We start from the raw sequence: 24,125 nt of genomic DNA, 5'->3' as shown, positions 1-24,125 counted from the left end.
CTCTAGAGACACGCCTCCCACTTTTCGCTATTCCGTAGGATTCAAGAACGTTGTAGATTGACAAATGATGTTGTAAACGTAAACATGAAATTATGAAAGAAATGAATGATGTTGTAATCTAGTCCGTCCGAGAGGTTGAATCTAAGCCGTAGAATGAAGTTGAACGATACAGTATTGGTTTTAGCAGATAACGCAGTCCTCCTTGAAACTGAGATTGTACATAGTTTTGTCAACGATTTTCTCGATCTTCTTCCAATCGGATCGCCGCTGGACGAACTCGTATATATCCTAAAATATAATCTTCGTTTTATCACCAATGGCTAACGAGTTTTTGTGCTCACCTCAGGTCGATATGCACCACCATAGCGTGTAACATCCCGGACGATCTGAGCAAGGTCCTTCGCATCTTCTACGACGAAGACGTGCCCTAGCATTTTTAGGTGAGAAAATTCGCTCGTTATTGTTTGAACCTTGGGGGAAAAGGTACCACATTAGTAAGTATATAGCTTGGGGAAGAACCACGAAGTCACCTTGAGTGATGCGATGAATGTATGATAGGTGTTCAAATCTGCGATGACTTGGAAGCCACCGCTAAGGGAGATGATCTGGCGTTTGATGTGTTTCTGCAGAATACTGGCAAAGGTCGTTTGTTTCGCGCATGTCGGTAAGCAGAGCGATACAGCGTCACTTACGCGATCAACCGTATACCGACCTCCTGGTAGAAGACTTCCAGCACCTCCTTGCTCGTGCTCCCCTTCAGCAGTTTGCAATGCATGTCTAGGCACTTGATAGCTTCGGTGCAAGCCAGTGTAGGCCCTAGATCGAGAGGTGCATCTTCCGGAGGATAGTATTCTCGCGGTTTTGTCAGTTTGGTAATGATATGCTCCACCTGTTCAATTCTTCGAATTAATGAATACTCCGTGGAAGGAGGCCGGTTCTGCCAACCTGGTTCATAAGCAGCTCAGTTCCAGCATTGAGCCCCGCTGCAACGGAATCGTCCAAAGAGTTTTCGAAACGCTTCTTCTCTCGCACGACAGCATTCAGAAAATCCGTTTTGTCGATATGGGGTGCCTGGAAAAGCCACGAGCGTACGTCAGTCATATAGGAAAAGGCAAGCGCTGAAAAGGCCCTACCAACTCTTTATCAAAGTACACCTGCACCATCGACTGTATAGTATCCCCAATATGTACCAACTCGAAGAACTGGACCAGGGGCGCCACGCTTGTCGTGTCCTCGTGATCTGCCGGTTTATACGACGTTATTTGCAGTATGGCTCTACGTGCGAGTTAGGCGCTTCAACCACCTAGTTCTGCAGGAGCGAGGCAAGAATACGCACTGAGAGAACCCCTTGATGACGTGGCGCTCGCTCAGTATTTGCAGGAACAGGATGAATATCTCCTCTATAGTGTCTCGGACGCGGTGCCCATAATGTCCGGGGTAGCCCGCGAATGTCTCGACCCTCTTCAGCGCCTCGCGGTCTGCGTGGATAAGTTCTAAGGAAACATCTAGTGATAAAAGCAAGTCGAAGTTGGTGCTGGCGGCCACTTGTCTAGCAGATGCAGCTGTTGTCGTTGTCGATGTCGATATTGAACCTTCAGATCCGCCGAACTGCGTAACAGAGGAAGCAACGGATGCTAACAATTGAGTGAGGAGTCACCACGACGTTAGACCAGTAGGCAGGGTGAGATACTGTTACTTACAACGTTTGTCACCTGACGACCGCGTAGGTGCATCTTCATCGTCGTCGCCGACTTCAAACAACGCCCCTCCATCTTGATCCAACTTCTTTGAATATCCGTCGCTTGGCGCAGAGCCTCCCCATCGTTGCGGATTCAGCATCGAGATGCCTTGAACAGCAGCGGACCCGCCCGTAGTCAGCGCAGCTCCTACTGCACCGACCGTACGCGGCACGATCGTCACGGGAAGCAGCAGCACGGAGGTGAACGACGCAAGCACATTCCGCTTGACTTGCGCTGGATTATGCGAGCCGAGGAACCGAGCTTGCGACGTCGACTCGGCGACGCTGATGCTGGCGTCGATAGAGCCGCTGCCTGCATTCTGCGAGGAGCCAAGGCTGTTATTTGCATGGATGGCATGGTATAAGGGTTGCGACTCACGCCCTTCTCCCATGCCTTGCAGATTACTTCGAACGCATGCTTGGTTGACTCGACTTCTTCGTCAAGGTATTCGTCCATGTTTGGTTCGAACATTTGATACCTGGTCAGTGAGAGCGGGCATCAGTCAGGCCTTGAGAGATGGGACTGAAGTTCTGAGTTACGCACACTACGTCCTCTGCTCTAGTTTTTGAGACCGCCGAGTCTTCTCGCACTGAAGCCGCCTGCATCGCATCGACCATTCTCCATGCCTCGCGAAACGTGGCGGCAGCGGCTTTCAGGAAGGTGTCATTCGACACTTCGCGCGCACGAGTGAGAAGGGCTGTTATATATTCACCGACCTTAAAATTAGCCTTTTAGTAACTTTGAGTCCTGGATGGGGCGTTTAGCATACCACGTCAGTAGCCAGTCGATCGGCAAAGTTGAGCAAGACTTCTGAGGCAGGGGGAAATACCCTGACTGCCAAAGAGCCGTTCACGCGGATTGCTTCAAGTACATGAGTCATGAATTCGTCCATTGCATCGAAATCCAGTACACCATCCTTTCTACACAGTATATTATCAACGGAAATCCGAACCTCCAACGAGCCAATCACGCACTTGAATTGTCCAGCGGCTCCCAGTTACCTTGCTCATAGAATATCTCCCGCTTCTCTGCCCACACCTTACCCATCTCCCAGTCGCCCGTTCTATCCCATACTTCCCAACTAGATTCAGCGGCCTCTCTCATCGCGTCCTCATCTCCGTGCTCGTCAGCGATATCAAACGCTGTCAGCGCGTTGGAGTCGAACCGATCCATAGCGGCCCGCAACGAAGAGAACAGCGTGTCCCATTTGCGAAGCGGCTGGATCCGGGGCGACAGCCAGCAGGAGAGGAGATGAAGGGCCTTTGCTTGACTTCTGAGCGAGGACGTTGAGTTCGCGGCCAGAGCAGAGAGAACCATGTGCGGCGGCGCCGATAAGGCCGTAGTGAGCGGTTTGAGCAGTCGGTGCGCTCGCATGTACATCGTTCTCGGTGTGACGCGGGTGGGGACCAGCTGCGGCGTCGGAAGAACCATACGGGCAATATCGTCGAACCCACCGCCAACGAAGTCCCCCATTTCTTCAATAGGCGGGTTATTCACAATATCCACAGAGGCGAACTCCCCGAATTCATCATCTACTTCTAAAGTAGGCGGGGCCGCTGATTTGATAGCGCCAGTTTTGCCTTTCGAGTTGGCCTCCAGTTCGTCCAAGACGTCTGAAAGGGCGTACTTGTCTACGGCGAGCGCGGCCCATCGTGCCTGCCATATCTTTTCGTCTTGTGCCAGAGCCGCGGTCGCATGCGAGCATCGTGAGTACGCCGGAAAGTCGGGAACAGCTAAGTGCGCTAGAATGAGAAGATGCAAGTCCGATGGGAGTCTTCCGACAAGAGGCTGGGCAATGGCTGGCTTTGGTCCCTGTCCACGAGAAAGTAGTCGAGCGCTAGCGGAGGTTGTAGCGTTGTACAGCCTCACGGGTTCGAGAGTAGCGAATTTATCCATGTTTCGTACGTCGATTTCTGTCCTAGCACATCGTTTGACCTTTCAGCAGCGCCGGATTCGACCGTCGTCGTCGTCGTTGATGTCGCTGCGCAACCCAGCGCCGCCCCGCCGTCGGTCACATAAATTCTTGCTTAGGTAAGCGGATTTCTTCAACCCACACTACTTTCAAAGTGCGGGCGTAACACGCTGTAGCTCCGAACCACGAGGAAGATGACTCCTGCCACAAGTCCCGACAAATTACCTCCTGGAATAGCTGGCGAATGGGTTGGATTCACAGAAGGGGGTCAGAATCCCTGGAGAATACTAGATCAAACGCGATACTACACGAACACCTATATAGTTCAAGATGGTCAGGTAAGAAATCTCTAATAACCCAGGTCCCGATGTTCAAACTTTGATTTCTGTGCTGACTTGAAGTATGGGGTATTAGATTCTTCTGGGAAGGAAGAAACGAGGGATCGGACTTGATTAGTACGAGACGGCAAACTGTCTACTTGTCTGTCTATCACTGACCGGCTTCTGTGGCGTCGAAGTTACAATGGGTTCGGTAAAGACGTTGAATGTCCTCTACTCCTGTGTAGCTCAGAACATTGCCCTACAGGTGGCAAAGTTGAAGTCGGTGAAAGCTCCAAGCAAGCCGCTCGGCGCGAACTCGAGGTTAGCACCACGAGTCTCGCTTTCGGCATTAATTGAATCGTACACCGGTATGGGACTGGTCTAGGAAGAAGCTGGCATAACCGCTCCGCTCGATCAAGTTGGTACCCTCCTATTCACCAAAGAGGGGGTCGAATGGACATTCCACATCGACATATACCGCGCAGAGGAATATGAAGGGAAAATAGTAGAGTGAGCAACGGAGAAACCTCTGTTTGTTTGACTTTGATGCTAATCTGTCTATGAGAACAGAACAGAAGAAATGTGTCCCGAGTGGTTTCCTGTTAGTCGGATACCGTACGATCGGATGTGGGAGTCCGACGGGTACTGGTTGCCTCTTGTTCTGTCGAAGAAACCTTTCATCGGCCGCACAGATTTCGACGCAAACAACCGCCTTCAAAAGTGGTGGTTTGGCCACGATGGTGGGGTGGTGTCAGCATAGCGCGTTCACACCCTTCTATTTGACTATACTAAATACGACGATGACCTGATGTACATGCGATGATGCATACAACAGTATAGAATGCAATCGACCGTGGTGAATCTCACGTCTCCCAATACTCCATACCCACAAGATATTCATAGTGCTTCAAAATCTTGGCAATATCAATGAAGGTCAAGAACTTAGACGCTTTCAATATCTGAAGGGGGGTTGTGCTTTAGTCAATGACATGCGGGGGGATCAAGCAGCATACCACGAGGTGCCATCGCAGAGCCTCCCATCCAGCTGCGCGGTGAATCATTCTCCAATACTCATCGACGAACATGATGACGCCCTGATAATAATTTGCCAGAAACTCCATCCTGGATCGGGCATCAGAAAGCACCAAGGATCAACAGCATCGGCGTGAATATTATTATCAAACGCACCGATGAAGAAATATCCACCGCCCCCACAATGCAAGCACGACTTTCAGCTCGTCCGCGATGTGGTCTTCGTCAAACATCTCTTCTTCTATGTCGAGAATGTACCACGCCATGAGCCCGAATGGCTCCATGGGCAGGGTCCCCAGGAGGTCGTACAGTCGCGGGCCTCCTGGGCGGCACGAGTAGAACATTGTAGGGCCTCCGTATTCGGATACATAAGGGAGGTAAGGGTATCGCGCGGCCGGTCCTAAGGGATTTTCCTTCGGCGGTGGCGTCGGACAGCGAGCGGGTAGGTTGGGTGGTCTTGATGACGGAGGGCATGCTGCTTGAGGCGGCTGGGTACTGGCGGGTAAAGGTATCTCAGGGAGGTCGATAGCGGCTGGCAATGGTGTTTTGGGCTCGACTTCATGTGGCGGCGCGGCGGCGCTAGCATCTGGGTGGGCGGCTACTGGATCGCTGATATTGGTCGCTGGTGACGACGGCGGGGGCAACTGGGGTGATAATGAGCGCAAACGTGCGGAGGGTGCTGGTGATGGAGGCAATACAATCAACGGTTCCGCCAGGGGCGATGTCGGAGGGGGCAGTAATGGTACTGATGAGACATTCACATATGGGACAGAGAGCTGCGTCTCATCTAAAGCTTGTACTACCGAAGGGGTTTCGGGTGCGATGGAAGGGGGTAGCGCTACCCCTTCAAGTGGCGCTACAACTGCAGATGCTTCTGCCTCATCGGACACACTTGGCCTAGGAGCCTCATGAGGTTCGTCCATCTCATAATCAGCATACTCAAGGGGAATGTCTTCGAGGGAAAGTCCTTCCCTAGATGACGGTGTCGACTAAGCTATCTGAACCCGGGGTGCTCGTTAGGCTGAACTCACATTTCTTCGATATTGGCGTTGCTGGTCAGCGTAATGGTGACGCGCCAGCACTTGTGAAACCCATGATATATTCTGCTCGTTTAGAGAGGAAAGGCGCTCACCGTGGCCATATCCACCCAATGCGCAAGTACCGCCGTATGATCCCACTCCAAATGCGCTGCAAGTGTTTCTCTGGTAGGGAATCGGCCGAATAAATTGCACAGCGGACAAAACAGACCAAGCCCTTTGACAGTATATTGAAGGTGGCCCTCATCAAGGCGATAGACCACCTCCAAGGAGAATTCATCATTGCCCTTTGGGTCGGCATCGGTATGTCTGCCTTCCTTTCGACACCTTGAGAGAAATCCTCGACGAAAGTTTCGCCGAAGGAAAGGGAGACATTTGACCTGTTGCATCCGCCTCGTATGAAAGGTGAGCTTGTTGAACGCCTCAAGGAGTTCCTTGGGCGGTGCGGTACTTGTCGATGGATCTGAAGGAGCATATTCTTCGGGGTCGAGTTGGTCGGTGTCATCGGAAGACGTACTCCAGTCCGATTGAGAAGCATCGTCGCTATCAAGTTCGATAATATCATCATCATCATCAGTCGAAAAGTGCGTGCCCGCAGCGGTTTTCCGTGCAGCTTTGAGTCCGACTCCAGGGACTATCCTTGGTGGTCGACCTCCCGGCCTCGTCATAAGCTTTCGCCTATAGAAAGTACGATCAACAACAAACGGCCTCATGGTCAACTCAAACAGACAACAAACTTCAGATTGTTTGGAGTTACCCGATCGTCTGGTTCAAAGCATACCACATTCGACGACGACGAGGAAGAGTCGTCCATGGCCGGGGTGGGCGAGGGAGAAACAAGGTTGATGGTTGTGGTATTTGTGGAACTGTGTGAGTCTTTGGAGCTCGATCCAGATACCGTTTTTCTGCGAACTTGCCGAAGTGGACTACGGGTAGGCGTAGATCCAGCGCTGTGATGGCGGCCTCTGCGTGAGGGTGATCCTGGGGCCGGCGTGTTCGCGAATGTTCTCGTAGGATGGAATCTGTTGGAAAGGCCATGGGCGGTCGTTCTATGCACAACTTCATGAGGTCCGCGAGCCTCATTTCCGCGATCAAGCCTGGTCGTCGGAGTCATTCGTTGTGACGGCTTCGCCTGGGAGCTCTTCTTGATACTGTGGACAATCGGTGGGAGTGCCTGTCCGGTCGTCGCCTTGCCCTGGACTTGTTTGCCACTGACGCTAGCTGCCAGTGAATCAACAAATCCCCTTGAGCTAGCTGCCTTTCTGGCTATACTGAGTCATTAGTGTATCGAGGACATAATCATGAGTTGCACTTACTAGCGACCCATGGTTTGTCAGATGAGAATGGGTTCCCGCTGGAACGAAAGTCTGTTGCAGGTCGACTTGAGCCGGGAGGAGCGTGGTAACGCGGCCCAACCTTTTTAGCAGCCTCTGTCCTATGGGTTCGTGCGGGCATAGTGGACGGTGCTCCCAAAGGTTGTATGGGGAAAGCTGGGATCCTCTCGGATGTCGATGTGGTTTTTGGGGTGAGCATGCGCCTGCGGATTGTCGTAGGTATTGTTGCTACTTTGCGAGGGGACCGGTCCTCATCAGACATGATGCTGCTACACTGTGTTCAGACCTCAGTTGACATAACAATAGGACTGTGTGAATCTACCGTCAGTGGTGTTAGTTGTGGTACTCGTGGCAGTTACTTCCGAGAACGTTGAGGACCCGGGGCTGTTATCGACGAATGCTGACTCAGCATCATGGGCGCTTGAGGAACAAGGTGCCAAGAATAGCCGCGTGTTAGTGGTTGCTTGACATCGCCATGTTGAACAAAGGACACAATAGCAGAAAGGCCGTTCATTGTCCTTGAGGTCGGATAAAATGAGGACGATCCCTTCAGAGTTCCCCATCTTCTTCTGCCCCCATCGAGCCAGGTGCTTCTTGCTTTTCCTAGACGTTTCTCAGTTCCGTTCCGTATTCACGACTATCTTCAACTTTGCCAAATAATATCTTCGATTGGCCTTTAAAGAAACACCGAAATATATATACAACATATCCAAGATGTTCTCTCCGTCTGCTCTCGCCCTCGTCGCTCTTTCGTTCTTCACCATCATTGCCGTCTCTGCGCCTACTTCGCCTGATGCTGCCACCCTTCTCAAGAACGGCCAGGAGGCCCAGGGTCTCAACTTTGCCTTCCGTACCCTCAGCGCCAACGATGACTGCACTAGTGCGTTTTCTTCTGCAGACGCGACGAAGTGTGTTTTAACTGACCACTGCATTAGGTGGAGACACCGGCTGCATCCTCGGTGCATCCGCCCAGTGCGTCGATGGGAAGTGGGACATCACCAACTGCCCCAGCCAGACCCGCTGCTATGCGCTGCCCTCCTTCACCGGAGAAGGAACTGTTCGTACATTTCCATGCTCGAACCACGTACCTTCTCAACGTGGCTTTCCTTTTTAGTTTGTAGCGTGCACAAGTGAGCGCAACGCCCGCTCGTTCATCGACGCCAGTGGCGCGGAGGGAGGAATCGCTGTCGCCCCGTCCAACAGCACAAACAGCGCCAACTCCACAGCATCCGCGTCCTCCACCGTGTCCTCGTCGATCGCCAGAGCCACCGCGTCAACCAGCAAGTCTGTGGACGAATCCCCGAAGACCGTCACAGTGACCTTCTTCCCCTCCTCCTCCTCATCCCCAGCCATTGCGATATCCACCGACCTCCCCGCGCAGACAATCACTGTCGCTCCCGCTGCGGCGTCCAGCCTCGTCGCCAGCATCACCGCCAACACCGCATTCTCCGTTGTCTCCGTCATTCAACCTAGTGGTGCTGCTTTCCCCGCCGACGCCCCAAATGCGAAGCCAGCAGCTACCACGATCAAGTTGACCGCCGCAGCTTTGCCCGTACAAACCACCGGCGCTGTTGTTGCTGCCAACAACGCTAACGCGTATGGGTACTGAGTACTCAATATCCCCCAATTGTCACGAACAATGCATTTTTGTAGCTACTAGCAAGGGAAACATTATTGTATTATTGTAGTAGAAGGAAGAATACATCAACCAAGCGATGGCTCATGCTGAGCAAAGTATTGATGCGAGGACCTCGCGAGGGGCTGTTCCCGGCCGTATGTAGAACAAGGAACCAAGGTAAGAATATTGGCCCATGTTATAAATACAGCTAAGGCGTGGCTTAGAAGAACCAGGCAAGGAAAGGAAGAGAAAGGAAAGGAACACTGGGATCACCTTCAACACAGTCCGCGTACTCTTTTCTCAAGGTCAATCGGGTCTCTAGAGAGTCACGGTAGCAATCAGCCAGACGAACTTCGACGCCATCTCGCTATGCCTCGTGGCCGATGTTGAGGATGCTATCTCGCCTGTGGCGGGGATGGCAGTGATAGCTGGAATCGAGATCAAATCGTACTCCCTCTGGGCATGTCTGCCAAAGCACAATATCACAGCGACAGCGCCGACTCCTCTGACGATCTGCCTCCTCCGAAAATGTTCGATATCCCATGTCCCTCTCTGATTCGCCCACTCTGGATATACTCCACGCACCGTACGACATATTTATCTTACCGCTGGTGCCCCCGAGTTCGTTTCTCGCTCTTAGGGCATTGGCTCTGGATTGCCACAGCAGGACACACATTGCATGCCTTGAACTGCTGGTTGGTCCAGAGGCATGCGCAAGGATGCGCAGCCTTAGAACGTCTTTCTATCATCGGTTGCCCCACATGAAGGCGCCGATAGAAGCGATACTGAGGCGTTCAGTCGGAGGCATCAGATATTCGAGATCGCGAGGTTGACAGCCGCCTGTGTTCATGATCAGAGGTTTTGGTTTGGTGCTTTACCAGCAGGTGTAGGACACTTGATTGATTGACGCTAATGTATCGATTTTTACACACATGCTTATAGCGCTTCCTCGGCCAACCAGCGCAGAAGCATCTCCAGTGATTCTTTTGGTTTGTTGTATGGGACCTTGATAGTCAACGCGTCAGGGCTTAGAGTAGGATCACAACGGCTAGAGCGATGGCTTACCATATGCCCAGCTGCCTCCACCGTAGCGAATGTCAATCCCTTAGCACTCCTTGTCTTACCGGCGAATTTCCCGTCGACTACCCAGTCACGCAGGGGCTGCTTGTTGAACTCCTCCTTACCACTCCACTCCATGTCCAGCGTCCACCGCTCGTTCCCCACCCAATGCGCGATCCAGTCGTAGGAACCCACGTATATCAAGACACGTATGTCCCGCTCGAGCAGCGCCGCAACATGTTCAACGGACGTGTGCATGTGGTCCAAGTTGTTAAAGAACGCGTCGTGTAATTCCGTGTTTATGAGCTCGAAGTTCCCTGCGGCGGGATCAGCTCCGATGAGTTCGCGCGTGTCAGACGCGTTCAGGAACTTTTGAATATGTCTGGGGACGTGCAACGCTTGGGCATTAGCATATAAAAGGACAGTCGAAAGACAAACAAAATTCAGACGCACCTCGTTAGAGAGTAGCAAAGCGACTTCTGGTCCTCGCATTTCTGAGTGATATCGTAGGGATTCCATCCTGTCAAAATGTTAACATGACTTAGCTCCTCGAACATCCTACGACCAACCAGCAGCAACGTATGGCCCTCCGAGAGCCGCCTGGCAGGTCGAAACAGCAGAGTTACAGTCGATCCCATCAAAATGGTCAATACATGAGGCCTGGATCCACTTCTTGCATCGTGGGACCTATCGCGGGGAGTTCATAGAATATCGAAGGTCTTCTAATTGAGGCTTACCATTTTCTTAGCTGCCACGCAAGTGCTGCAAAGTGCGTATTCTCGGTGAGCCACGGATGCCATAGTAGAAAACAAAGAATCGCGTACGAGATATCAAGAACAGGACGTCCTATCTTCGAGCACTCAAAATCGGGCCAAGATAGAAGCACACTGTACATATTCGTCCACCCATTTCCTGTGTAACATTTCGTGAGGGGAACAATAAACGGCCGGAAAGCACACACCGATCATGATAGAGGTCAGGTTGATTGGCGTCAGACCTTGTTCTACAAGTTTTGCATTCTGATCATATATTTCGGAGGCGTAAACTGGCAGATAGCGTCCCTAAAGGAAAATTCCTCAGCAGTCTAAAGGAGTAGTAGAAGTCTGCAACTCACGGCATAAGATTCGCCCGTTAAGTGGAACGCACGCCCTTTGAACTTGGTGAAATGCTCGAAGAATATCACCATAAATGCAGCGATATCCTTGGCTGCATCTTCCGTTGTCTCCTATAGTTTTCATACAGTCAGGGGGTAGCCCCTGTGAACAAGATGGAGCTGACCGCCGTCTCCCCGAATTCGGCGTACGAGAATCCAGTCCCAACTGGTTGATCAATGAAGAAAATATTGGCCTTCGTGTTCCACGATTCTGGGTGAAACTTGGGCCCCTCCGCATCCAGCACGCGGCAAGGACCGAGCTCCATGAGAAGGCCCACAGACGACGAGCCCCCAGGTCCGCCATTAGTCCACAGCAATACATCGTCCTTATCAGGTTCGCTCCTACTTTCAAAAAAGTAGAAAAATAGGTGGCGAGCTTGGATGTCAATATATCCCGTGTACGCCCTAAGATAGTCACGGAGTTGACAATGACATGTCCAGCAGGGCTTCGAGGTAACATACTTTACTGTATCATCGCACCACCGAGTCCTTTTGATTCTCACTCCATAGCCCGGCAATACTGGATTGCCGAGAATACTGAACTCCTTGTCCGACAATGCGTCCAGCCTTTCCATCGGAGTGAATAGTCCGGAGTCATAGCGCTCTCCAAAATCTTGATAAATCGGTTCTTGAACTTGGAAAGCGAACGGCGAAGGGCCTCGCTGGTTCGACCTTTGCGCCCCCACTAGCACAGCGAGGCACAATAGGATAGATTTAGTGATAATCATGAGTTAGAGAAAGAGGGATGGAAACCTATGAGACACTCCCAGCAACATATTGCAGCCTAAAAGTAGAAATTTCTCAGCCATCATGTTCCCCCACGACGTGGAACGTGGTTCAGTAGGTGACTCACTCAGCGCCCTTAGAGTGTTCGCATGGAAGATCGATGCCCTTTGGGGTATCATAAGCTCCTGCGCAGTCCCATCGTGCATAAATTGTCTCACAGCGCGGAAGACCATGAGATGGATCTATTATTGATGTGGGAATTGCATGCCCTCGATTTCAATGCAGTGCTTCGAGGTACAGATTTTCCTTGTATGTGATTTCCTTGAGACCCTTACTTACTTCAATTGTCCATATCTTCGTGTTACAGTGCGGACTTAACAAGACTTGAGAAGAGTTGCATTTGCATAGCAGCGACAGATTCGAAAGACGTTGTCGAGATGCACTTTGAAGTGAGAGAAACGAAGCGTAGACACTAGCTGACGCGGCTTCACCTAACGGCGTTCACCTGATTGAACGTGTTGTAGGAGAAGATTAGTATGATAAAGCGATAGTAGGGAATATTAAATACAAAACGCGCGAATACATTATTAATATCAATACTACACTGTCGACGAAAAGTCAGCCCACTGAAGTCCATCGTCCACCCGGAGAAAGGGGGCTCACACATATATCTTTAAATACGAAGGCCATCATGATCGCACTCTGCCATTGCCTTCCATCTCCAGCTCGACGAGCATATCAACAACTCTGTCTCTGGCATCTTCCAGCGCCAAAGCGACGACGCCGTCTTCCTGCCACACCGATCCAGATCTTGATGCTTTCCTTTCATCTGCACAATCAACCAACCCCTCAGCCTTCGGTCTGTCTTCCACGTTACAGTCGAAGACCGCATTGCCCAAGGCCCGCCTCAAAGCATACACAATACGTATGTCTTTCTGGCTTGGACTCGGCGGCGGACTCAACAAAATTGATACGCCCGAGCAATTTTGGGCACCGCTAGAAGTAGCGTCGTGGTGCCCAAGACCCCTCGAATGCGAGAGAATGGATGATGGGAAGATCTTTCGATAGAGGAGGATAGCGTTGAGTAATGAACGGATCTCGCCGTTGATGCCTTCTCGGATGAAGTCTTCCTGGTTCGTAGGATTATGGGTAGCCTCCAGGCCATCCCCGTTGGCCTGTAGGCGTTCAAGTATATCGCCTAGCTCGGCCAAGCTTCCTCCAAGACTCCGAGCGGCGTCAATAGTTTTCCTCTTCTCAGCTACCGCGGTCTCCTCGTCCCAGAGGTCGCCGGGTTCAACAGTGCTGGTATATTGTCCACCGCGAACCGGCGTTGTAGTCGATGACGACGACGGAGGAACGACAGTCGAGATGAATTGCATCATCAAATGCTTCTTGGTCCTCTCCTTTACGAGTGTCCCAGCTAGGGCACCCAACGGTGTAAGCGTATACCGCTCCCTCTTCTCCCCTTTCCCAATATTCAAGCCCCTCAACCGTTTTGATGCCTCTCCAACTTCCAAATCCCTCAACACCAATTTCTCATACTCTCGAACCCCCCGATTTCCATCATTCACCAGTCCACTTGCAATGTCTCTCCTCTTATCAGGGACACCAGCGCAGAGACCTGCTTTCTCCCTCGCGCCTTCCCACAACGCGATAGCGTTCTTCCGACCGAAGATAGGGATGTCATGAGCGAGAAGGGCGAGCGTTATATGGTCCGAGGCTGATGCGCTCAACCACGATATGTAAGTACGCATTTGGATGTATGTTTGAATGCGCGTGTAAAGCGAAACTTGAGAAGGACCTGCGAAAGATAAACTCAGCGTTAGAAATATGATTCGACCGTGATAAATCTAAAATTACCTCCAAGCACAGCGAGTTCCCCCAATCTGACCCAAGCTCTCTGCTCTAACCCCTTCCTCTCAAATCCTCTCCCTTTATCGCTTCCAGCATTCACCCTTCTCCACATCCTCAGAGAAGAGGATCCCGCCTTTGCAGCGTTCAAAGCATTCCTCAACCCGTCTGCTTCATTCGGTGTTCCTCGCCTGGCTGGGGCAAGTGCTTCAGCAAGCGTCAGAGTAACTTGGGGTTGCTCAGGGACTACGCCAGACTTCGAGACCAGGCCGACTTTATGGAGGACGGTGTTGAGTTTGTTTACAGCACGCCGGGGTTTCCACGGCACCCAAGGTAATACGACCGAAGCGAAGACAAGGGCGGAGACAAGGAGATGGAACGACTGGATGACTTCCTGCCATCCCCACTCAGACTGTGCGACATACGCAGCGTTTGCGTACGAGCTGTTCGGTAGAGGATTCAGTACGTGCCCATGCTCAGTATATTGACCAGAATCGGACGAAGGTGATGTCGATGTTAGCGGGGAATTGAAAAATGAGAATAACGCGAAAGTCGCAAGGAGGTATTGTTGAGGATGGTTAATTTTCCGATTGCCGTTATCGTCTGTGGGGGGTTGCATGACAATGTCCTCCACCTTCATCGGTGATGAACTGGTGCTTGTGGATGGTGACGTATGGACCATGGTCACTGGGTGAGCGACGATAGGCATCGGGGTCGGCGCTGCTGGCGGGAGAGGATTCTTTCTTGGCCTACCACGCTTTCTCTTTTCAGGAAGAGCACCAGGCACTAGCACGGTTGTCGGCGATGCTGCAGCACCCGGCCGCGGTTGAATCTTCACAATCTTCTCCTTCGAGGCGGGTTTCGGGGCGGGACTCGTCTTAACCTTCTTCCTCTTCCTACCGCCTTCCTCATCACTACCATCATCGTCGCCCTCGTCATCATCATCGTCTTCACCATCACTTCCATCGAAATCGCCCGGCTTGTTGGCAGCATCACGGCTCGTAACCCGAACGACCAATTCACTTTCGACTAGTTCATCCTTTTCAGGGCCGCCAAACTTTGCTGTCCACACGCGTTCCCATTCACGTAGGAGGTCCGGCCCCCCTACAAGACCCGACAAAAGCGATTTGAGACCATCTTGTTCGTTCTTGAGGCGCTTCTCACGCTTCTTCAAAACGCTGGAAACATGTGTCAAAAGACCTCCACACAATATAGGTGCTAAACGCACCGAATGTATTCCACGGCCTTACCAAGAACGTTAGCTTTGCTGCACTTCCTCGCTACTCTGACACCGTCAACAAATCCACGTTCATCGATAATATCATCTTCTGTTTTATCTATATCCGTGGCTTTCTCTACTTGCTTAGAGTTCTTCGCATTCTTGCCATTCTTGCGATCCAGGACTCGAAGGGCTGGCACAGCCATTCGTAAGCTCTGGATGCGAGCATTCAGATTCGTCCGGTAGCGTCTCTCGATTGTGGTGTGACTTGTCTTCGGGCGACCGCTCGCGCTGACTTGTACTACGGATTCACTACTGCTGGATGTTTGGGCAGGCGACGGTGACGATGAAGTCGACATCGTAGGCCGAGGTAAAATTGGGATGGCCTTCTCTTGCGATTCCGGAGTCGGGACTAACGGCCGCTTCGAATGAGGTGAGTGCCATCGAAATCGGTCAATAGGCTTACCTGTCAGAGAGAGTCCATGACCGCCTATCTGCGAACCTACCGGTACAGCATGCAGGACACCTGATGTAATCCTGACTAACTGAGCAAGCTCATCCGCTGCTGATGCGGGCCCCGAAAGCGGTGTGCTTGGTGGTTCCCGTTCCGGCACAACAGCAGTCGAGTGCTCCAGGACGGGTGATAGGGAAGCGCCAGACGATGAAGATGATGAAGTCACGCTGAGCCGACGTGGCTGAGGGACGGTCAGCGAATCTGCGAATGTCGACAACATATCTCCATTGAAGGGGTACGGAAAATGGGATTCGTGATACGTGAATGGGTAGTGTTGCTCAGGAGACATGGCTCCCAAAGACGCAGCTGCAGGGTTATAATGTAGTGCACTGGGGTCGATGGACATATTAGAAGCGAAATCCATGACGCCAGAATATGGATTGACTAGTTGTTCTGATCCATTCCATAGCGATGATAGTTCTGACCAGTCGGGAAGATGGCCAGACGAGTCGCTCTGCCCTGCACTCTTCAGGAGCAATTCCAAGGCGTCCGCTGGGTCCAAGCCCATCCCGAGGTCGGCAGTAAGTAAGGATGGCGAATTAAGATGGGAAGACGAAGACGACGAGAAGCTGGATTCTTCGCTGCTCGAAGACGTCGATGGCGACGGTGACGGGGCCTTGTGCGACATGCTGCTCGAATTAGCGGTCGAACAGCTATTTGAACGTTGTGGTCGGGAGCAAGGAGGATCGTTCGATTTTAGTGCACAAGTCAGGCCATTCTGGAAATGGGTGCTATAAGCCACGTGATATCCCACAGGGGTTCAAAGTTTGCAATCAAGCGCTCTTAGCTCTCTGTTCAGATCGTCCTCAAAAACATGGCAAGCCATGAGCATTAGGCTAAAAGTCGTGCGTCTGCTAATGTTCTCTGTAGATCATTCCAGTTCGCTGCTTTTCTTGCGGGAAAGTCGTAGGTGATAAATGGAACCAATACCTTGAATATCTGGCGAAAGACATGAGCGAAGGGTACGTCGTCCAATATATTCTCAGACGTTTCTATGAATTAAGAACGGGATAATTGAACAGTGATGCCCTTGACGAGCTGCAGCTGAAGAGGTATTGCTGTCGTCGCATGGTGTTGACTCACGTCGACCTCATTGAGAAATTGCTGCACTATAACCGTGCGTACCTTTCACGTCTCTGGACTTTGTGCGTGGGGTTTTACAGGCATCACCAAACAGCTATGGAGCGCTCGAAGGACAAATCTGGCTTCGGGGCGTCGTAAAGACAAACTCTTGGAATCTGGACCACTAATGACATCGAAACACTCCCTTCGAGCCTGGCGTTCCCGTGATGTAGGTGGAGTTTGGCGGGTGCTGGTGATATAGGCCATCATATCCTTCCTGGTATCGCATTTTGTATGTAGGTATGTCAAGGTACGCCTAGGCTGGCGTTATCAATGTACGTTTTTCGTCGACATATTGGAGCTGGGCAGTTTGCGGGTTCCCTTCAATACCTTATGTCGTGGCTGAACCACTTCAAAGCCTTATATTGTTTATCGTAATCGAAATCTACAGGAAATCTATAGGTCGCAAACAGTCGCAGGACACAGAATAGCGCTGCTCAGTCAGACAGAACCACCTTCATCTCCTTCATCTCCTTGGTGGCAGGTACATCCAGAGGCGGAGCACTGGTCAGCTTGTCCGACCCCGCATTGTTGTCTCTCTCCAAACCCGGCTGGTTCAATGTTGGCGGTGGCGGTACGCCGACGATGATCGAACCAGGCGCTGGCCAAGGCAGCATATCCAGCGGCGCCATCTGCGCGACTGCGTCTTGCTTCGCTTCCTTCGCTTTGGCCTTCCTCTGTTTCTCCCTCTCCGACTTAGCGAGGCGCTCCTCCCTTTCACGGGCGATCCACGTAGAAATACCATCCAACGCCGCATTTGGAAGCATCCTGAAAGAAAGGAGATAGCCTTGAAGCTCCGCAGCTGTGAACTCGTTATCCGGGAACTGAGATGCGAATTCGTCTGCCAATGGGTGGTAGACGGATCCTTCATATGGCACCTTCTCAAACGATGCCGGCGCTTCTTCCGGAACGGCAAAAAACCGGTTGAAGATTGCTGCTGCCTGGTCCTTGCTCGCGAGCTTGTACTCTACCTTCATGTCGATACGGCCCGGGCGCAACAGCGCATCGTCGAGCCTGTCAACATAGTTGGTCTTTCAAATTCAGAAATTCCACCGGGCCCATGTCAGCCTGCTTTACGACGCACAACGCACGACGCGTCAGGATATCACACTCTCACCGTGGCCACGAATATCTTCCCGTTTTCGCTGTTCACGCCGTCTAGAACGTTGAGAAGGCCCGACATCGTGACGGAGCTGCGGCCTGGCGGCGGCGGGATGCCCATCACCATGTTCTCAGCGACGCGTGAAGCGGACGCCTTCGCCTGTGCTTGTCTTTGCTGCTCCTCTTCATCGTCACGGGAGGGGAATGCGCAGTCGATGTCCTCGATGAGGAGGATCCCGCGTTTGGGGATATTGTCGGCGGCCATTTGGAGCGTTGCATCGGTGAGGCTAACGTGGAAGATGGACAACATCAGCTACAGGACCCTCGGAGGCGAGTTTGAGACTTACCCGCTCGTCGAGAGGGAGAGCGTATACAATTCAAGGCCGAGCGCCCCCGCCTGCGAACAGTTGGTGAACGATTCCACAGATCACAAGAGCGGACATACCAAGGCATAAACAGTGGAACCTAATCAGCAGATGTCTTGGTCAGTAGCACGACACTACGGACTTGTAAACGACGTACTTTTCCCAGTCCCCGGTGGTCCGTGCAACAGATATCCACGACGGTACGGAATCCCAGCGCGCGTGTACCAATGTTCAGACGTGATGAATTTACGCGCGTCGTTAACAATAGAGTCCAACACACCCTGTGGGAGGATGACTGAGTCGAGGGGTCGGTAGGGCTTCTTCTTGAGTCCGTCCAGAACTGCCTGTTTCCGTGTCCCCCAAAGATGCCGTGCACCATCCCCTGGTTGACTCCGAGCGAACGCACTACGACCTGCTGCTTGCTCTCCGTGATGTAGTAGCGCTTTGCTTCCTGGATGAGGTCCCTGAGCGCGCCCTGGTTGAGGGTGTACAGGCTAGATATCATACACAATCATCAGCATCCGTCAGAATGTCAAATTCTGCGTGCTAGTACACGCACTTCAGGCGCAGAGTACCCGGGCCATTCGATGCTTTGATCTCATGCGGGAGACCCTGGGTTTGGGGCGCTTCCCTAATGACCTCGACCCAGTATCCGTTCCAGCGAAAGAGCTGGGGCGTGCCGTAGTTCGGAAGGAACGAGACCGTTCCCTCGAGTTCCTCGACGTCTTCGGCGCCCCCTTGTGTCGGCGCTTCTTCAGGCCGGATGACGGTGACGCCCCATTGCTGCGTTGATGTCTTGTATTGGATGGTGTAGTCCCGTGCATGGTACCAGACCCGTTTTTGCGCCAGGAATATCATAATCCACTCGTGGACGGGATCACCATCAATAAATGTTGCACTGATGAATAGCTCTAGGACTACGTATCAGAACCGCAACTTTATCATCATACAAAGACCTACTTGGGCGGAACCGTGTGTAGATCCACTCCCAGGATCTTCTCCCCAACTCGATGGTCGAGCCAAGGAGGAACAACTTGATGCTGTTCGAGATCTGCGAGGCAGAGAATTGCCCCGCAAGACTAGGAAATACAGATTTCAGCATGGATCCTAGGCCGAGAAGCGTCACGGAGTTGGCCAGAAGGCCGTTGACGGCGCTCCCTGCGGTTACTGGCGCGGGGAGACCAGGATTCAACGACTGGTATTGCATATCCTGGGAGGCAGAAGGAAATTTGGGCGGGCAACAGCACTAAGTACTTAGGCATATGAGCCACATCTGACGGCGCTAGATATGATCAAGGATGTGAGTCACAAGCAGATAGCATAACCGCTTGTTACCTGGTTACCAGCAAAGACGACTTAACGGAAGGGCCAACTTTCTTGAAGCCCCCTTCGACATATCGTGCTGCTACGGATTTCCCTTCACCCCGACTATTCAGCTTGAGCTTCATGCGCGTGACAGTGTGTAGCGACTCGGGCTTGCAGCCCGAACCAGCCCTCGGACATGTACCATTCACTCAGACTTCATCAGACACCTACTCTATTGGACATACATTTATTACCTAGACTAACACACCCTTTGCGCTACTCCCCATAGTATATAAGAGCTACCTGTCCACTGTGTAGTAGGTAGCCTAGTTGGAACCCTCGAATACCACGGCTTTACCCCTGTCACTTTTCGACGGCCCACTTACGCTCTCGTGTGGCGCGACCGTTCTCGCTCGCGTCACACAGTGCGTAGATAGGGTCGGAATTCCGTTGCCACGGCTTGCTGCCACGGCCCGAAGTTCAACGTACTTACGGCACTTCATTTTCATCTCGCCCATGTTTGCCTTGGGCGGCACGATCCTTATCGCTGTGCTAATCTGGTGCTACGTTCGACGGAATGACAAGGCTCTCAAGGCCCAACCTGCAAAGGAGTTTGCTGCATTCTCGCCTAATCGGGTTACTGCCAAGGAAGTCCTGACGACAGCGGCGGAGCCCGTGGACAAGCTCACTGTGGCAGATCAATTACCTCCAAGAACCGGCCGCAGGTATATTGTCGTCGGAGGGGTGAGTGGTGGAAGTGTCCCTCTGATGGCTGTTGACCAGATTTCAGGCTGGCTTCTTGGGTGGGTGGATCGTGGTGCAGCTGCTAGCGGTGAGCCTTTCGACGCAATATGGGGGCTCGTGTTGACTTGCGCAAAGAGGGGAGAGGATCCGAAGAAGATTAGGGTCCTTGATTTAAAGCCCCCCCGGAGGCACGACCTTCTGACGGGGAGCGCCAAAGACGTAGACTTCATCCAACTAGATATATCAGACAAGGGCGCCGTTTATGCGGCGTTCACCAAACCGTGGCCGGACGAGGGCCACGACGATGTCACCATCTTCCACACCGCGTCAAATATTCGCTTTTATGAGCGCCATCCAGCTTTACTTCATCGCTCAGCCAAGGTCAATGTCCAAGGAACAGAGAATATCATTGGCGCTGCTAAGGCGATCGGCGCAAACATCTTGCTGTACACATCGTCTGGCTCTGTTGCTGTACGGCGGTCAAGATTCTGGCTGTGGCCATGGGAGAGCAAGGTCCCCTTCCACTTCCAAGTTATCGATGACGACGAGCATAATCCTATACTCCCTCGACGACACGAACAGTTCTTCTCGAATTACGCGGCGACCAAAATGCACGCGGAGACGCTGGTGCGCAAGGCGGACAAAACGGGCCAGCTTCGGACTGGTTGTCTTAGACCTGGCAACGGAATATTCGGTCCCGGGGGCGATATGCTCTGCGGCGCGTACCTTGTGAGGAAAGTGAACCCCACTTGGGTGCAAAATACCTTGCAATCCTTCGTCTACGTGGAGAACTGCGCCTTGGCGCACCTTTGCTACGAACAGCGGCTCATTGAGCTTTCCAATGGGTCACGCAACCCAGACATAGGTGGTCAAGTTTTCCATATCGCCGATCCTGGGGCGCCCCCTACCTACGGCGATGTTTATACGACGCTGGAAGTGCTTACCGATGGCGAGACCTACTTCCCTGAATTTTCGCCCACGGTGATGCTCTTCATTGCCCATATAGTTGAATTGTACTACCTTGTGCAATACTACCTCTCCACATCCTCCTCCCCCATTCCTCGTGCATTCGGAAGATTTTTGCCAACCATCAATGGGGATCTAGTTAATTTACAGCCATCTCTCTGGGCGCTCATGCAAGTGCATCTGGTATTTGACGACTCTCGCGCCCGGCTCTCCCCTGAGCAAGGTGGCTTAGGGTATAGGGGTTCATGGACGACGTTGGAGGCACTTCACAAGATGGTAGCTGAGTACAAGAGCGGTGTAAGCAAGTTTGACAATCGCTCGGACGTGGGGGGCGTCAGCTTAGGGTGGGCCATGGGGCGTGCCCGACGCGGTATCGGGAAAGTGGGTGACAATATCGTCGAGTCATTGAAAAATTGATCCACTGCAAACAAAAAACTAGGATGTAACCGATGTTGTACAACGTGCATATACAATAACAACCAAAGTGGTAATATGCTTTTGGGGTGCCTTGTTGGATAGAATGGCGATTGTCCTATCCTATAGGCGGACAAGAAGAGTAAGTAACGCCCCGGAGTCAAAAATGATGCTCAGCATCTGAGCGGTCGTCCTCTGAACCGAAGTCAGTGTCCCATGATGAAAAGTCGCCGTCCGACATAGACACGTCGGTTTCGGGTACGCTGGCTACGGAGTGCTCGCTGAGCGCCGGGGTCACAGCTCTGCTGCTAGGAGAGTGCGCCAAAGCGGACAATGTGACCGGTGCAGGGCTTAACGACCTCCACGAGTGATCGTCAGAAGACGCATAACTCAAGGCGGGGCTCGGCCTCCGGGTGAGGAGATTGACGCGGGAGTGTGTCTCATCAAAGTCTGAGTCTACATCACTACCCTCCGAGACTGATGGATAACGACGTGGGTTTCCACAATCCTCCGCATCGCTTTCCGATTCAGTCGCGGATTGGTAGTCACTCTCGTTACCACTGACTGAGTGGCCATCGACGATACCGCCAGGCATAATCGTCTCCATGCTGGCCGTGCGCTTGAGCCGCTTCTGATTATCTTCCCATCGAAGAAGTTCTTCCCTTTCTCGGGCGTGGCGCGCAAACATTTCGTCCCAGAGTGATTTTGGGGCTGGGTGCAAAAACGGACGATTTATCCAGTCGGTATCCAGCAGAGCTAGACATGTCACATCTTTCCATTCTGTCTCGAACGGGCTGTAGAAAGATCGCCTTCGAGTTCCTTCATGATTGAACTTCCTAGAGTAAGAGAGTAATCAGTGTCTGTCTGATTTAACTAGGAAACGACACGTACAGTTGCGTATACATCGTCATAGCCGCATCCTTGTTCAAGGCATGGACGAGCGATGCCTGGACTCGATGAAAGTTTCCCTCGTCAAATGCCTTTACCAACATCTGCCGTACGACTTCGCTGCCATATCCACGCCTTCGAGCTCTTTCTTCCAAGATAATGCCGATATTCAGCTCTCCAGGTGGTCTGTGAGTGGATGTACACGGGGTGACGGTGAGATAGACCATCCCAATTGCTTCGCGAGTCGTTGCAAACTCCCATTTGTCATAATATGAATATTCGGGTGGCGGTGCAAAGGATGTTGAGGGTGTACTAGGTTGAAATGCCCAGAATTTACCAGCGTTTGGCTACGAACAGCGATCAGCCTCATGTTCGAGAATCGAACCAGAAACCCGCTTACAGTCTGCATCGCTTGTGAGTATGTATACCAGGAGACAGCTTTCTTGACCTCTGTCTTAGACTCAAGCATGATGATAGCAAAGTAGTACGCATTCTCGGCGAAAGTCATGAGGTCCAACGCTGGGTCTGCCGTCTCAATGGTGCACATCTGCAGCTGTTCCCAAAGCGCGGACAGCTTGTCGAAATTGTCATCCTGCCCGAGCAATCCTGGCGAAAGGCACATTTTCGGCCACTCCAGAGTGGGGGAGGAGGGCTCTGAGTCATTACTTGACTGGACCATTGGATGCGAGATGCTGGACTGAGTAAAGAGTGAGAGATCATGAGGGTAGACGCCGATACTGGGTATATATATAGGAAACTGCGCAGTGCACATCAATTCTAGCGCTTGTTGCTGTTGAATTAATTGTCAGTGTAGGTTTAGCACATACATAATTGAGGGTTTGATATCTGTTTCCCACACCATTGCATCAGCACGATGTATATTGAGCGCCTTCAATTCGAGCCTTGGTGCATCGCACGTCAAGAGGGGCCGTAGTCGTCGGAAATGAAGGAGCGCGTATGGATACGACATGCACGGGACCAGAGCAATCGGATGCTCTGGGAATGTCCCGACCCCCATATTTCAGCGGGTGTAGACCAGCCACGCCCGACCTTCAACTAACCAGTCTGATTGGGATTTGACGCGAGAGTCACTATGATCCCACCTCATACCATGCCTTCTTACGGCAGAGAGGCTCTGGCCCAACAAATTGATTTTAGTTGTTTGCGGTCGCAGTGGCGCGTTTTCCTTTGCGAAGGTGACTCATCATTTGTGTCACGCGCTGAGGAACATAGCCTTGACCACATATCTCAACGAGAATCCCCAGAGAGATGGAGAATGAACGTACGTATGTCGGGAATGGAGCGGGGGGAGTCTAGAGTCAATGTTCAGCCGATAAATTATCAGACCATCAGTAAACGACTAACGAGCAAGTAGTAGTAGGACATACCTTAGGCTTTGTGGTGCCAACTACTTTTTGTGCCCGAGAAGAACTACTTGGATCCCCTATTGTTGGCTCAGCGAGGTAGTGGTCAGTGTCTGAGTGGTCACTTACTAAGTCTCAGCGGACTCGTCGGAGACTACCAGGCCCCGGGGAGTGTACCAGTCAGGGGACACAGGAGGTTAACAGGAGGTATTTGTGGAGACTGATGATCGCCTTTCACACCAGTGATCCTGCGAGTGGAATGAATGTCAACATGAAGAAGAGCAGAGCTGCGGTGGTCTGTCTGGCAGCTAGTCACGAACAATGTAGGCTGATGGGATGGAC

At 52.1% G+C, this 24,125-nt stretch overlaps 9 protein-coding genes across 9 annotated transcripts; 3 read left to right on the top strand and 6 right to left on the bottom strand.

Moving 5' to 3' along the window:
* Positions 1–180: 180 nt before the first annotated feature.
* RCY1 (F-box protein: endocytic membrane traffic, recycling ReCYcling 1) lies at positions 181–3,635 on the bottom strand (the record flags this gene model as incomplete). The annotated part of the gene is made up of 12 exons (XM_036775709.1): positions 181–288; positions 342–470; positions 531–633; positions 693–889; positions 946–1,071; positions 1,134–1,275; positions 1,337–1,592; positions 1,713–2,051; positions 2,114–2,217; positions 2,283–2,455; positions 2,509–2,659; positions 2,710–3,635. 12 exons carry the CDS (start codon positions 3,633–3,635, stop codon positions 181–183), a joined length of 2,754 nt encoding a protein of 917 aa, XP_036631728.1.
* A 210-nt stretch (positions 3,636–3,845) lies between these two features.
* On the top strand, positions 3,846–4,731 carry PC9H_006156 (uncharacterized protein; the record flags this gene model as incomplete). The annotated part of the gene is made up of 5 exons (XM_036775708.1): positions 3,846–3,989; positions 4,066–4,106; positions 4,169–4,292; positions 4,357–4,481; positions 4,542–4,731. The coding sequence occupies 5 exons, from the start codon at positions 3,846–3,848 to the stop codon at positions 4,729–4,731; spliced, it is 624 nt and encodes a 207-aa protein (XP_036631727.1).
* Positions 4,732–4,834: 103 nt separating this feature from the next.
* PC9H_006155 (uncharacterized protein) lies at positions 4,835–7,636 on the bottom strand (the record flags this gene model as incomplete). The annotated part of the gene is made up of 9 exons (XM_036775707.1): positions 4,835–4,930; positions 4,985–5,093; positions 5,160–5,900; positions 5,943–5,975; positions 6,035–6,084; positions 6,136–6,191; positions 6,252–6,718; positions 7,257–7,302; positions 7,357–7,636. 9 exons carry the CDS (start codon positions 7,634–7,636, stop codon positions 4,835–4,837), a joined length of 1,878 nt encoding a protein of 625 aa, XP_036631726.1.
* Positions 7,637–8,088: 452 nt separating this feature from the next.
* On the top strand, positions 8,089–8,983 carry PC9H_006154 (uncharacterized protein; the record flags this gene model as incomplete). Its single annotated transcript, XM_036775706.1, has 3 exons — positions 8,089–8,254; positions 8,310–8,431; positions 8,489–8,983. 3 exons carry the CDS (start codon positions 8,089–8,091, stop codon positions 8,981–8,983), a joined length of 783 nt encoding a protein of 260 aa, XP_036631725.1.
* Positions 8,984–9,928: 945 nt separating this feature from the next.
* Positions 9,929–11,779, bottom strand: PC9H_006153 (uncharacterized protein; the record flags this gene model as incomplete). Its single annotated transcript, XM_036775705.1, has 10 exons — positions 9,929–9,997; positions 10,058–10,420; positions 10,501–10,571; positions 10,621–10,738; positions 10,789–10,813; positions 10,876–10,963; positions 11,013–11,112; positions 11,166–11,276; positions 11,330–11,609; positions 11,667–11,779. The coding sequence occupies 10 exons, from the start codon at positions 11,777–11,779 to the stop codon at positions 9,929–9,931; spliced, it is 1,338 nt and encodes a 445-aa protein (XP_036631724.1).
* Positions 11,780–12,619: 840 nt separating this feature from the next.
* Positions 12,620–16,142, bottom strand: PC9H_006152 (uncharacterized protein; the record flags this gene model as incomplete). The annotated part of the gene is made up of 4 exons (XM_036775704.1): positions 12,620–13,731; positions 13,791–14,959; positions 15,010–15,412; positions 15,467–16,142. The coding sequence occupies 4 exons, from the start codon at positions 16,140–16,142 to the stop codon at positions 12,620–12,622; spliced, it is 3,360 nt and encodes a 1,119-aa protein (XP_036631723.1).
* Positions 16,143–17,073: 931 nt separating this feature from the next.
* PC9H_006151 (uncharacterized protein) lies at positions 17,074–19,309 on the bottom strand (the record flags this gene model as incomplete). Its single annotated transcript, XM_036775703.1, has 8 exons — positions 17,074–17,667; positions 17,754–18,024; positions 18,085–18,134; positions 18,183–18,202; positions 18,260–18,446; positions 18,509–18,596; positions 18,662–19,013; positions 19,063–19,309. 8 exons carry the CDS (start codon positions 19,307–19,309, stop codon positions 17,074–17,076), a joined length of 1,809 nt encoding a protein of 602 aa, XP_036631722.1.
* Positions 19,310–19,923: 614 nt separating this feature from the next.
* On the top strand, positions 19,924–21,534 carry PC9H_006150 (uncharacterized protein; the record flags this gene model as incomplete). The annotated part of the gene is made up of 3 exons (XM_036775702.1): positions 19,924–20,151; positions 20,198–20,239; positions 20,287–21,534. The coding sequence occupies 3 exons, from the start codon at positions 19,924–19,926 to the stop codon at positions 21,532–21,534; spliced, it is 1,518 nt and encodes a 505-aa protein (XP_036631721.1).
* A 157-nt stretch (positions 21,535–21,691) lies between these two features.
* Positions 21,692–23,098, bottom strand: PC9H_006149 (uncharacterized protein; the record flags this gene model as incomplete). Its single annotated transcript, XM_036775701.1, has 3 exons — positions 21,692–22,367; positions 22,423–22,766; positions 22,820–23,098. 3 exons carry the CDS (start codon positions 23,096–23,098, stop codon positions 21,692–21,694), a joined length of 1,299 nt encoding a protein of 432 aa, XP_036631720.1.
* Positions 23,099–24,125: the final 1,027 nt, after the last annotated feature.

This window comes from Pleurotus ostreatus (assembly GCF_014466165.1).
Source record: "Pleurotus ostreatus strain PC9 chromosome Unknown scaffold_4, whole genome shotgun sequence".
Lineage (NCBI taxonomy): Eukaryota > Fungi > Basidiomycota > Agaricomycetes > Agaricales > Pleurotaceae > Pleurotus > Pleurotus ostreatus.
The sequence above is the reverse complement of the archived record's forward strand: the minus strand, read 5'-3'. Positions and strand labels throughout refer to the sequence as shown.